This window comes from Scyliorhinus torazame, chromosome 10, assembly GCF_047496885.1.
Source record: "Scyliorhinus torazame isolate Kashiwa2021f chromosome 10, sScyTor2.1, whole genome shotgun sequence".
In the NCBI taxonomy this organism is placed as follows: Eukaryota; Metazoa; Chordata; class Chondrichthyes; order Carcharhiniformes; family Scyliorhinidae; genus Scyliorhinus; species Scyliorhinus torazame.
The window spans coordinates 84,468,486-84,481,901 of record NC_092716.1 but is presented as its reverse complement, the minus strand read 5'-3'; the positions used below and the strand labels follow the sequence as shown (position 1 = coordinate 84,481,901).

At 44.1% G+C, this 13,416-nt stretch overlaps 2 protein-coding genes across 6 annotated transcripts in view; one reads left to right on the top strand and one right to left on the bottom strand.

Moving 5' to 3' along the window:
- Positions 1-7,701, bottom strand: part of tsnaxip1 (translin-associated factor X interacting protein 1) — a 157,890-nt gene extending 150,189 nt beyond the window's left edge. For 2 of the 3 annotated variants that reach the window (XM_072518334.1, XM_072518336.1), the window contains exon 1: positions 7,065-7,175. In XM_072518334.1, coding sequence (XP_072374435.1) covers positions 7,065-7,117 — 53 coding nt within the window. In that variant the 5' untranslated portion in view covers positions 7,118-7,175. Of the gene's footprint in view, positions 1-7,064; positions 7,176-7,412 lie in introns of those variants that run through there. The other variant, XM_072518335.1, reaches the window with a different exon arrangement.
- Positions 7,702-7,998: 297 nt separating this feature from the next.
- ranbp10 (RAN binding protein 10) overlaps positions 7,999-13,416 on the top strand; it is a 217,261-nt gene continuing 211,843 nt past the window's right edge. The window contains exons 1-3 of one of the 3 annotated variants that reach the window (XM_072518333.1): positions 7,999-8,224; positions 8,895-9,006; positions 9,099-9,151. In XM_072518333.1, the coding sequence (XP_072374434.1) occupies positions 8,032-8,224; positions 8,895-9,006; positions 9,099-9,151 (358 nt within the window). In that variant the 5' untranslated portion in view covers positions 7,999-8,031. The remainder of the gene's footprint in view (positions 8,225-8,894; positions 9,007-9,098; positions 9,152-13,416) is intronic. The other 2 variants (XM_072518331.1, XM_072518332.1) reach the window with 2 other exon arrangements.

Below are 13,416 nucleotides of genomic sequence, written 5' to 3'. Positions count from 1 at the left end.
TAGCTTTAAATTGAGGGGAGATAGATATAAGACAGATGTCAGAGGTAGGTTCTTTACTCAGAGTCGTAAGGGCGTGGAATGCCCTGCCTGCAACAGTAATGGACTCGCCAACATTAACGGCATTTAAATGGTCATTTGATAAACATATTGATGATAAGGGAATAGTATAGATGGGCTTTAGATTGGTTTCAGGTCGGCGCAACATCGAGGGCCGAAGGGCCTGTACTGCGCTGTAATTTTCTATGTTCTATTAAAACCCTGACCTGCACCCAGATCGGGGAGGGAGACCCTTCGGGGAGAGGAGCGTTTGTGTATAATTAATAAAAGAATATCGTTTGCATCCTACTTGCCGTTTCATGTGTATTCTACAACTGCCCTTGTCCTTCGAGGTGGTAGAGGTTGTTGGTTTGGAAGGCGCTGTTGAAGGAGCCTTGGTGAGGCGCTGCAGTGTATTTCATAGATGGTACATGCTGTTGCCACTGTATGTTGGTGGTGGAAAGAGTGAAACTTCAAGGTGGTTGATGGGATGCCAATCAAGTCCTGAATGGTGTCCAGTTTCTTGAGTATTGTTGCAACTGCACTTTATCAGGAAAATGCAACTTTACTTTTGAGGAATAATGTTTTAAAACTTTCAATCGACTGGAAATTTGATACTTAAAGACACAAGACAACAAACTGCTTGAAATGCTAGACCATCTTCCAAGGTGAATTAGAGAAAAGCAAACCAGAACCTCTTCAGAAAGGAAATGTGAAGGGTGGCACGGTGGCAGTGGTTAGCACTGCTGCCTGATGCCGCTGAGGACCCGGGTTCGATCCCAGCCCCAGGTCACTGTCCATGTGGAGTTTGTACATTTTTCCCGTGTCTGCGTGGGTCTCACCCCCACAACCCAAAAAGATGTGCCGGGTAGGTGAATTGGCCACGCTAAATTGCCCTTTAATTGGGAAAAAAAAGAATTGGGTACCCTAAATTTAAAAAAAAAAGGAAGTGCGAAGAAAGACACTTTCAAAGGAAAAGTAACAGACATCAAAACCCAATGTTCAATGCTGAATTTTACACCCAACAGATGACCCCCTGTGATGAACGAAATAACCCCATTTCCTGTTCTTTCTACTATCTTGAAATGTGTCCAAAGGTTTCTGAGATGAAAGATCAAAATATGATTACTTGTTCTACAGCAATGACTGCAAGAAGGTTAATTGATTTTCTTTCTACAAATATAAAGACAGGAGATTTTTAAGAACTGGCTTTACTAAATCAGTGACAGAGAGAAGTCACCTGGAAAAACTGCTGAAGGGAGCTGTACGGAACCTCTCTCAAGTTCCGAAAAGCTTAATCTCTACAGTATAAAATCCAACCCAAGAGATCGTCACTGTCCATCAGAAAGAACCTCAAGAGAAACCCATCGATTCCTGGAAGATGGATTACAGAATTAAAAGGAAGGAAATTGTCTCTAGCAAAGTGCTATTACCTGAACTTCAGGATTTTAAAGGAAACCGAAAACCGAAAAGGTTGTAACAACTCATCAACTGGAGAGTACTCCATTACACTCCTAAACTTGTGCCTTGTAGATGGTGGACCAGTTTTGAAGAGTCAAGAGAATTATTCTCTGAAGTATTTCCAGCTGCCAACCTGCTCTTGTAGTCACAGTATTTATATGACTGGTTCAGTTCAGTTTCTGGTCAATGACGACATCCAGAATGTTGACAGCTGGGTTTCAGCAATGGTAATCCATTGAATGTCATGGGGAGATGATTAGGTTCTCTAAGCCTGGCAATTATTTGGCAAAAATGTTACTTGCCATTTATGAGCCAATGGCTGAACATTTCCTGGTCTTTCCGCATATGGACACAGACTATGAGTATCTAAGGAGTCAAAAATGGTGCTGAATATTGTGCAATCATTTACAAATATCCCCACTTCTGACCTTATGAAGGAGGGAAAGTCTTTGATGAAACAGCTGAAGATGGCTGGGCCTAGAACACCATACTGAGGAACTCCAACATTGATGTCCCAAGTTTATGATTGATCTCGAAAACCATAACCATCTTCCTTTGTGCAGGTATGACTCCAACCAGTAGAAAGTTCCATCCTCCCCGCCATTGCCTCTTACTCCAGTTTTGCTGGGGCTCCTTGATACCACAGAGAAAAACTGTGTTGATGTCAAGGGCAATCACTCTAACCCCACTTCGCCACTTCAGCTCTTTTGTCCATATTTGGACTAAGATTGTTATGAGGTCAGAAGCTGAGTGGTCCTGGTGGGATCCAAGTTGATTGTCCATGAGCAGGTTATTGCTGCTTTGATAACACTGTCAAAGACTCCTTTCATCACTTTGCTGATGATCTGTCTGTTGGACGGTAACTGGCCAGGTTGGATTTGTCCTGCTTTATGTGGACAGGACATATCCTGGTAATTTTCCACATTGCAGGATAGATATCAATGTTATGGCTGTACTGGAAGAGTTTGGCTAGGGGTGCAACTAGTTCTGCAGCACGAGTCTTCAGAACTATTACTGGAATGTTTTCAGGACCCAGTGCCTTCAGCTATTTCTTGATATTATATGGAATGAATTGAATTGGCAATGATTTTCATTTATTCATTCATGTGGCCAGCATTTATTACCCATCCCTAATTGCCCTTGAACTGAACCGAATGGCTTGCTAAGCCATTTCAGAGGGCATTTGAGAGTCAACTACATTGCTGCGGGCCTGGAGTCGCATGTAGGTCAGACCGGGTAAGGGCGGCAGATTTCCTTCCCTAAAGGATATTAGTGAACCAAGTGGGTTTTTACAACAATCAACAATGGTTTCATGGTTATCATTTGACTTTTAATTCCAGATATTTATTGAATGCAAATTTGACCATCTGCCGTAGTGGGATTCAAGCCTTGTTATAAAGCATTATCCAGAGTCTTGGGATTATTAGTCCAGTGACAATACCACTGCACCACCTCCCCTGTAAGGAGCTGGAATTTCTCATCATTGAGTCTGGGATATTTGTGGAGATTCCTCCTCCAGTTGGTTATTTAATTGTCCACCACCATTCACAATTGGGATCTGATCTGTTGGTTGTGGAATCACTATTGCATAGATAAAAAGCAAATTACTATGACAACAGCAGCGAAAACCGCCTGGGAGAAGCAAGCGACAATACCAACTCCAGATCCATTCGCGTATTGCCCTCTGTAATTGTTTCCCTGGTGCCAAGATATATATATGTACCCCCCCTCCAGTTTCCCACCCCCCCCACAAACAGATGCCTACTTATGTGCTAAAAACAATATTGCCAATTGTACAGAGTTGCAGTTGTTGAGCTAGCACATAATACCCTACCAGTTATTTTATTCTAACTTTTTGTTGTTGTTGTTGTTGTTTGTTTTGGTTTTTGCGCGTGTTTCCTTCACTTCTATATATATATATATATATATATATATATATATTCTATTTTGTGTACATAACGATAAATATTCTTTGTTCAAAAACCCAATAAAAAACATATATGATTTTAAAAAAAGCAAATTAATGATAATGCTGGAATCTGAAACAAAAACAGAAAATACTGGGCAATCTCAGCAAGTCTGATAGCATCTGTGGAGAGAAGGGGGCTAACATTTTGAGTCTGGATGACTCTTTGTCAAAACTGGAGAGAACTGGAAATGGGGTCAGATTTATACTGTAATGGGAGGGGGGGGGGGTTGGAGTGGTGGGGTTGAATAAGGGGCCAGTGATAGGTGGAGATTGACAAAGATGTTGTGGACAGAAGAGAAAAGAGATGTAAATGGGGGTGATGAAGGCTGCTGACAGTGGCACATAAAGAGATTAGATGTATGAATGGCAGAACAAAGGTGAGCAGTGTGTTAAAGGGCAACTAGGAACAGTTGGCCGAGGTTGACTGCAGGGCGGGGAGGAACAATGGTGCGGGAAAAACAGATCAATGGAAGAAATTAAAATAAAAGTAAATTGACAGAAATAAAAATGGTGTGAAGGTGGAGGAGAGAGTTCACAATCAATGTTAAGTCTGGGAGGTGGTGACGTGCCTAATTGGAAGATGAGGTGCTGTCACTCCAGTTTGTGCTGGGCTTCACTGGAACAGTGCAGCAGGCCAAGGATAGACACGTGGATATGAGAGCAGGATGGTGAGTTGAAATGGCAAGCGACTGGCAGGACTGGGTCCTGCTTGCGGACGGACCAAAGGTGTTCTGCAAAGCTGTCATCCAGTCTGTGTTTAGTCTCTCCAATGTAGAGTAGACCGCCTTGGGAGCAGCAAATGCAATATACCAGATTGAAGGAGGTGCAGGTGAAGGGCTGCCTCACTTGAAAAAAGTGTTTAGGGCCTGGGATGGCGAGCAGGGAGAAGCTAAAGAGGTATGCGTTACCTTGGGTGGGAAGGTGAATGGGAAGAGGGTGAGGTGTGGTGATGGAGGAGTGGACCAGGGTATCCCAGAGGGAACGGTCCCTGCAAAATGCTGCCAGCGGGAGTGAGGGGACGATGTGTTTGGTGGGGGAATCATGCTGGAGTTGGCAGAACTGGCGGAGGATGATTCTTTGTATGCGGAGGCTAGTAGAATGAAAAGTGAGTACAAGGGGATCCTCTCTTGGTTCTGGGAGAGGAGAGGGGTGAGGGAAGAGGCGAAATGGATCGGGCACAGTTGAGAGCCCTGTCGACCAGGGTGGGTAGGAAACCATGATTAAGGAAGAATGAAGACATGTTGGGCAGCACGGTAGCATTGTGGATAGCACAATTGCTTCACAGCTCCAGGGTCCCAGGTTCGATTCCGGCTTGGGTCACTGTCTGTGCAGAGTCTGCACATTCTCCCCGTGTGCGCGTGGGTTTCCTCTGGGTGCTCCGGTTTCCTCCCACAGTCCAAAGATGCGCAGGTTAGGTGGATTGGCCATGATAAATTGCCCTTAGTGTACATAATTGCCCTTGGTGTTGGGTGGGGTTGCTGGTTGATGGGGTGGAGGTGTTGACCTTGGGTAGGGTGCTCTTTGCAAGAGCCGGTGCAGAGTCAATGGGCCGAATGGCCTCCTTCTGCACTGTAAATTCTATGATAATCTATGATGTCAGCAGGACCGTTTTGGAAAGTGGCATCATCAGGACAGATGCGACGGAGGCGAAGGAACTGGGACAATGGGATAGAGTCCTTACAAGATGTGGGGTGTGAAGAGCTGTCGTCGAGGTAGCTGTGGGAGTCAGTGGGTTTGTAATGGATATTAGTGGACAATCTATCCCCAGAAATTGAAATAGAAAGGTCAAGGAAGGGAAGTGTCAAGAGACAGACCATGTGAAGGTGATAGAGGGGTGGAAATTGGAAGCAAAATTAATACATTTTTCAATGTCCAGACAGGAAGATGAAGTGGCACCGAAACATGTCATCGATGTACTGATAAAAGAGTTGTGGAATGGGATCGGAGTTGGAGCGGAACAAAGAATGTTCCACATACCCCGTAAAGAGACAGGGAAAACTGGGACTCAAGCGGATACCCATAGCCACACCGTTGGTTTTGAGGAACCATTGCATGTTGCTTCGGTTGTTTGACAAGTAGCCCTGTGTTGTAGCTTCACAAGATTGACATTTCATTTTTATCCCAGGAATCAGCCTAGTGAACCTTCACTGAGCTGCTTCCAATGCAAGTATACCCCTCTTAAGGTGATCAAAACTATATGCAGTACTCTGGGTTCGATCTCACCAATACATTGTACAGTTGTAACAATAGTTTCCTCCATCCTCCCTTGAAATGCCTTCCTAATTACTTGCTGTACCTCCATGCTAACTTTTGTTGACTCATGTATAAGGGCACCCACATTCTCCTGAATTGGATTCTGCAGTCTCTCTATTTTTATTTTCTATTCTCGCTGCCAAAGTGAACAAACTCACATTTTACCATGTTATACTGCATCTGCCACATTTTTACTCACTCACTTATATCCTTTTGCAGACTTTGTATCCTCTTTACAACTTGTTTTCCTACTTACTGTTGTACCTTCAGCAAATTTGGCTACAGTGCAGTTGATTCTTTCACCCAAGTCATTAATATAGATCATAAATAGTTGAGGGGAGGAAAGTGGGCCTGGGTGGGGTGCCTTTCAGATGGTTGGTGCAGACTCGATGGGCCACATGACCTCCTTCTGTACTGTAGGGATTCTATGGATTTGCCCAATTCATGGAATTTACAGTGCAGGAGCCCATTCGGCCCATCGAGTCTGCACCAGCCCTTGGAAAGAGCAATCTACTTAAGCCACGCCTCCACCCTATCCCTGTAACCCGAATAGTTTCCGAGTACTTTTTGTTGAGTGATCAAACCAATTTGGTTTGCGCCTTGTGCTTCACAGCTCCAGGGTCCCCGGTTCGATTCCCACTTGGGTCACTGTCTGTGCGGAGTCTGCACGTTCTCCCCGTGTCTGCGTGGGTTTCCTCCGGGTGCGGGTGCTCTGGTTTCCTCCCACAGTCCAAAGATGTGCAGGTTAGGTGGATTGGCCATGCAAAATTGCCCTTGGTGTCCAAAAAGGTTAGGTGGGGTTGTTGGGTTACAGGGTAGGGTGGAGGCATGGGCTTAAGGGTGGGTGCTCTTTCCAAGGGCCGGTGCAGACACAATGGGCCGAATGGCCTCCTTCTGCACTGTAAATTCTATGAACTTCTATGCAAGATCAACTCTGAACAGCCGTGATGTGATGTACCTTTATTTCATATTTACAGTCCCAAGATTCAGGTGCGTTAGTAAAAAAAAAATGGATACTGTGCCATATACGGAAATATTAGGGTCTATTCTGTCTAGTGATAGTCAGGCTTTAAAAAAAATTACACGGAATAAAATGGTCCCAATTATAAAATCGTCAGAGCCACTGATGTGGGTGCAGCCTGAACCCGGCCGACATTTCAAGAGGATACTCAGGCACTACAACCAGCACCCAGAGGCGGAGAAACCGCTGGGGTGGGCACTGGACTGGCAAATCCCAACCGAGGGAGGGGGCAGGGAGCTTCTCGCTTCTTCCTCCAACCCCGGCCCGGCAACACCCTGCCACCTGTCAGCATAGCCATCCCACCTGCTCTGCTCACAGCCTTACCCTTGGTTCAGGGGAACCAGTGCTTTTTGACGGTCGCCAACAGTCTTTGACATGGTTGAATAGAGCGCGGATCCCAGAGAGGAGCCTCTGCTTGTGTATTACTCATCACCATGGTAACAGCTAAAGGCCCGCAGCCCGATAGGTCCCCGCCTGTCCTTTTGATGCCTGTCGCTTATAGCCACCGATAGCCGGCAGAGTCCATTAAATTATTTAATTCAGGCAAAATTCTATTGAATCTGGATGAGGCCAAGGGTCCTTTAGCCATCGCATACTTTTCTTAAAAAATATATATATATTTTATTATACATCAAATAACTGGATCATTAATTTGACCTCAACCTTTCCTACCGGTGATTGGCAGTTATGTAATCAAGGAGATTTACTGAACACGATTTCCCAGAAAGGGACCGGGGGTTTGCAGCCTCCGGTTTGTAGCAGTGAGAATAAAGTCTCGTCCCCAGCCGCACATCCTGCTAATTGTGGAAGCTGGGTCGTCCCAAGGCCGCAAGACGACTCGCCTCTTCTGTCGTCCATGAGCTCCATTTTCTACTCAGTGAAGCGGCTGAAAGTAAAATTACAGCGACTCCTCTTGACCATTTCCCCCGACCCGACTTTCTGGTCGATTATGACAGTTTGGGCGAGAGGACTGCAATTCCCAACATTCTCCTCGCCGGCGACCCGCCTCCCTTCACCTTACGTAATCACGTTCCGATATCACTGCCAACCAATCAGTTGTCGAGTCTAACGACGCGTCGACGCGTGGCTCGACTGCCGCGGTGCGCCAGGGGAGTTGTAGTCGAGGCCCCGTTGGCAGGTGCTGGAGGGTCGCGGCAACCGGACTCCATTCCCCGTGAGCCTCAGCGCGCGACTGTTCCCCCTCCCCCCGCGGCCCCGAGCTGCGCGGCAGCCAATCAGCTGCCTGTATAATACGTTCGTTATCCGGGGTATACACACAATAGGATCCAAGATGGCCGAGTTTGGAGCTTCAAACCACGGGGACTCAGCGTTGAATTACCAAGAAAAAGAGTTAAACGAGAGACTAAAGCGCCTCTACCCTGCTGTGAACGAAGATGAGACCCCACTGCCTCGATCGTGGAGCCCGAAGGACAAGTACAACTATATCGGACTGTCACAAAACAATCTCCGTGTTCATTATAAAGGTATTCTCGGTGGAATAATCTAGGTTAATCCTGTAAAAAAAGGGTACCCGTCGGGCGATCGTGGTGTTAATAAGTGTTTTTTTAATGCTAGTTTTAAGTGGCGATGATTGGCACTGTGACAAGTAAAGATCTTGATGTAAATCGACGTCACTGATCTGTCCCATGGCTCCTGAAAATATTTTGTTTTAACAAGTGTATTTAAAATAATATTATTCCAGACATTACCTCTTTCCAAATGTGATTTTTCAATGGTACCCCATTTCTGGCGCTGTGCCCGCTTGTTGAAGTGATTACCAAATGATTTTTGAACAAAGTGCAGATCGTTTCAATGGTGGCAGTGCAGTATCGTATTTTGTAGTTATTTAAAATAAACACCCCCATTTATTGGCTGAGCTTTGTTTAAAACTAACAATTCTGTTTGTAGTCATCTGACGGCATCGCCACTTTTATATATTCAGATATGGCATATATTTTATCTGTTCGATGTTTCGACAGCGGCTATGTTAACGTGGATTTGCAAAGAAAAAAAATATTTGTTTCCTTATTGGCCCTCTTTGTTTTCACACTGACGCAATTCCATGGCGAGAGGTTGTTGTCTTTGAATAATTCAGCTGCTAAAATTGCGTCAGGTGCCTCCGAAGGTGATTATTGTTTTTTTTTGCGAAATCAGGTCACGGAAAAAATCATAAAGATGCTGCATCGGTTCGTGCAACGCACCCGATCCCCGCTGCTTGTGGCATATATTACTTCGAGGTGAAGATCGTTAGCAAAGGCAGAGATGGGTAAGTCCATTTGCTGCTGACATTACGTGACTTTTTTTTTTCATGGCTGCGGACGATTCCTGTTTAATAATTGCAGCTTTCATTCTTTGCAGGTACATGGGAATCGGATTGTCAGCCCAGGGTGTCAATATGAACCGACTGCCCGGTAAGTCATGTTTTCTAATTATTGTTGGTGTTAAAGGCATGGAGACCTACATGGTTTGAGAACAAAATAATCCAAGCAAATGCAATTTATTTTTGCCTATACTTTTTCATTTGGAATGCCTGACGGTTACGATTGCCTAGAACGAACCAGGTCCCCCTCTCAGATGTAATTTCGTTAGATTTTTTTCAGACCCAGTAAATCCAGGGTCGTGGTCACGTGCCCGTCCCTGGTATATTTGTTGACATGATTAGCATACGATCACGTGATAACTGCATGCATTCCGGGGAATTGGCTGTCTTTGCAGCCCAAGCAGCTGAAAGAAAGTGTTTTTGTTAATAAGAGAGCTGTTGGTGTATTAATGTCGATGTCGACCCAAGCTGTCCAATATAGCTGCACGATTTTGATTTCTCAACCATTAGTTTTTGAACTTTTTTTGCCTGAAGGACCTACTTTCAAATGGATTAATATGAACTGCCCTAAATTATATTGCCGCAAACCTATTTTTACAGCTTTCTTCTTTGAATTTAAAATCTTAACATTAAAAAGCACCCTTCCCTTGAACAAGCCTGAACTCACTCGGTGTCCATCATCATGATAAGTGAGGTTCTATCCTGCTGCTCTCAGCAGTCCTCCATTCCCCAGAAAGCTGAATTTACCCATCTACTCTGCATTGTATTTGTTTCAAAATTTAGAGTACCCAATTCTTTTTTTTCCCAATTAAGTGGCAGTTTAGCATGGCCTGCACTTACCCTGCACATCTTTTTGGGTTGTGGGGGTGAGACCTACGCAGACACAGGGAGAATGTGCAAACTCCACACGGACAGTGACCCGTGGCTGGGATCAAACTGGATCCTCGCAGCCATGAGTCAGCCGTGCTAACCACTGCACCACCACCCCCACTCTGCATTGTACATACGATGGCCGCACTCCACCCCTGCTTCCAAACGTGCTCCCATTCACTCCTTATTTTCTCACTGCATCACTTTCTTGTGGATAGCCTGAAAAATCTATCCAATCCCAGTTTGGGAACCATTGTCCTAAGTTTGTTAAAAGAATATTTTTATTCTCTTTCACATTTTCATCATATTTACAACAACAAATAATTAACAATAACGACAAATAGTGTCAATCCCATAGCCAACAATCCCCTCAACCCACCCCCTCTCAAACAGCACCCAACATTTTGAATACAAAGCACCAATGCAAAAGAATCATCATTAACTTTTACATTCCAAACCCCAATGCCCCCCCCCCCCCCCATGTTCAATGTCATCCAAATCATGAAAATGCATGATGAACAAGGCCCATGAGTTGTAGAACCCTTCCATCCTCTGCCTCAACTCAAACTTTACTTTTTCGAGCTTTAAGAACGCCAGCAGATTCCCCCCCCCACCCCCCGTGGAGTAGCTGACCTCCACCCCAACAGAATCTGCCTTTGGGCAATCAGCGAGGCGAAGACCAAGACATCTGCCCCCAGCCCCGGCCAATCCGACACTCTGAATATGGCTTCTAAGAGACCTGATTGGAGTTTCACATGCACCACTTTTGAGATTACCCGAAAGACTTCCCTCCAATACCCCTCCAGTTTTGGGCAGACCCAAAACATGAACATGATTCCTCCCCAGCTTCACAAACATACTCCAGCCCCTCAAAAAGTCTGCTCATGTGTGCCCTATACACCACCTTCGACTGTATCAACCCCGACCTCACGCATGAAGTTGACGCATTCGAGCATTGTTCCAAGTTGTCCAGATCTTGTGATGTATGCATAATTACATCGAAAAGATGACATTTTCTGAAAAAACTGGAATTAACTTAATATTTTACCTCTGCCCTAAGTGAAACAACATATTATAAATAATAGAGATGAACACTTGACATAACTCAGTTACATTCAAATTAGCACACACGCAATATTTCGCGTGGCATTACAATTTGACTAGTTGCTGGTATCATCTTTTCCAAGCTACAATATTAAATTGATTGTGATTAGCAAAACTATCTTTTTTTAAAATTGAGAAATGCTCTGGGTTTGATCCCAGCTCCAGGTCACTGTCCTTCTCCCTGTGTCTGCTTGTGTCTCACGCCCACAATCCAGAAAGATGTGCAGGGTAGGTGGATTGGCCCTTGATTGGAGAAAAAAAAGTGAGAAATGCTGCCAGATATGGGCAACTTTGAGTCTTTATGACCAATTACAAATCAAGGGATTGGTGAAATATTCAGAGACAGCAGGAAAAGTACTGGCTTGTTAGCTATGTGTCTCGTGTGTATTTTTTCAGGAATTGGGTGATGAGTTTAATTGCATTTTTGCCTGGATAATATAAGAAACAGGAGTAAGAGTTTATTAATTCTTCATCTGACACTCCGTATTTCAAAATTCCTTCCATTCCTCCATCAACGGTAAAAAGCTACTGCATAGAGCTTTCTTCCCCTCCCCTAAAAGGTGATGACTCACAATGTCGGCATCTATTGATTCATAATCATCTCAGATCTTGCCCAAATCCATTTAATGTGTGATTCTAGACAATACATGACTGCGGGTACATTGTTTGAAAGTGCTTTTGTAGGGGAATTGCAATTTGCTTAATTCCACTCTTGCCTATTGTTGTCATGTCTGGCTTCCTGAAGCAGAAGTTTGATTCTCATTCAGAATAGAAAATCGGATTTATTGACCTCGGTATGCTGAGATGAGGAGATTCCGTGTAGTACCTGTTGAGATTAGCACAAACTGTAGGTCAAACCTGGAATCATTTGAGCACTGGAGCAGGCTATTTCATTCTTCTAGCTCTTCTAAAGTGCTCTCCAACTAGTCCCATTTCCCTGCTCTTGACCCTCATCCATGGAACTTGTTTCCAAGTGTGTGTGTGTAGATTTGAATCTGATTTCCTTTGGTGTTGTATCTGCATCAACCACCCTTTCAAAACCTACATATCAATTTCTAATTTGAATATATATTACATCTCCCTATACTCTGAGGATAACCTGCACCACATGGCTTTGGAACATTAGGATGGTGCTTTTATTTTCAGGGAGTACAAACAGCTTTAATTTGATAGACCAGAAGCCATACTTCTGAATCTTGACGTCTTCACAGTAATGTGTGTAGTTCTCCAAATGTGGAAAAATATATTTTGGGCTCTTAACAAGATAGTGAAGAGAATTATAAGAAATAGGCTGAAATGGAGCAGAAGGTTGAAGGAATAATTTTGAAAGGAAGAGCGAATTCAAAGTGATTTGGATGAGGATCCACAGTCAAGGTCCTAAATAATGCCGGCAAGTTAGACCTCCAGTATGGGAGAATGCAGTAATATAAAATTAAAGATGTGGTCGTGACGATACACTGAGCTTGACAAGGCAAGGGCTGATGAAAGTGCGGTACTTGAGGCAAGAGGTGACATAGGCCATACATACTCTAAATTAACTGACATTTATAAAAGAGGCATGGGGATGTGGGTGCAGTGCTAGAAGTGTGGCCTTGACAACTGGTCTGTGGGTCAGCACAACAGCTTGGGATTGATCAGAAGGCCAGGGTTATTCGTTACCTCGTTCAACCTGAGCAGTTATGTGGGGAAGTAGAACTAATAATGAATGGACTTAATTTTGTTTAACTTCGGGTGAGTACTGGTGGTTGGCACTGCTGCCTCATGGTGCTGAGGACCCGGGTTCGATCCCAGCCCAAGGTCACTGTGTGTGGAGTTTGCACATTCCCCCCCCCCCCATGTCTACGTGGGTTTCACCCCACAATCCAAAGATGTGCAAGTGAACTGGCCACACTAAATTGCCCCTTAATTGGGAAAGAAAATAATCGGTTACTCTTTTTATAAAAAAAAAATTTGTTTAACTTTGAACTATAGAATGATACAGCACAGCAGATTTGACCCATTGTGCTCAAGTTGGCTCTTCTGAAAGTGCTGTCCAATTAGTATCCTTTTCCCCAGAGCCATACAGATTTTTCCCTTTCAAAAAGCAATTGGATGAATAATTGAAAGTTACTATTGAATGCTCTACCACCCTTTTGGGCAGTGCATTCTAGATCATAACTTACTGCTTAAAATCACTTTTGCCATCTCGCCTCTGGTTCCTTTGCCAAGTACCTTAATGTTTTTAATTGTTATGCCGAGTGCAAAATAATACATTTTCCTGGAGTGAAATATTGTGACAGTTTAATCATTGGGTTATTGTTTTGGATATTAACAGTTGGATAGTTATGCATTATGATCATTCATGTTCAACAGAATATCAAATTGCAAACTGGGTCAAAGTTT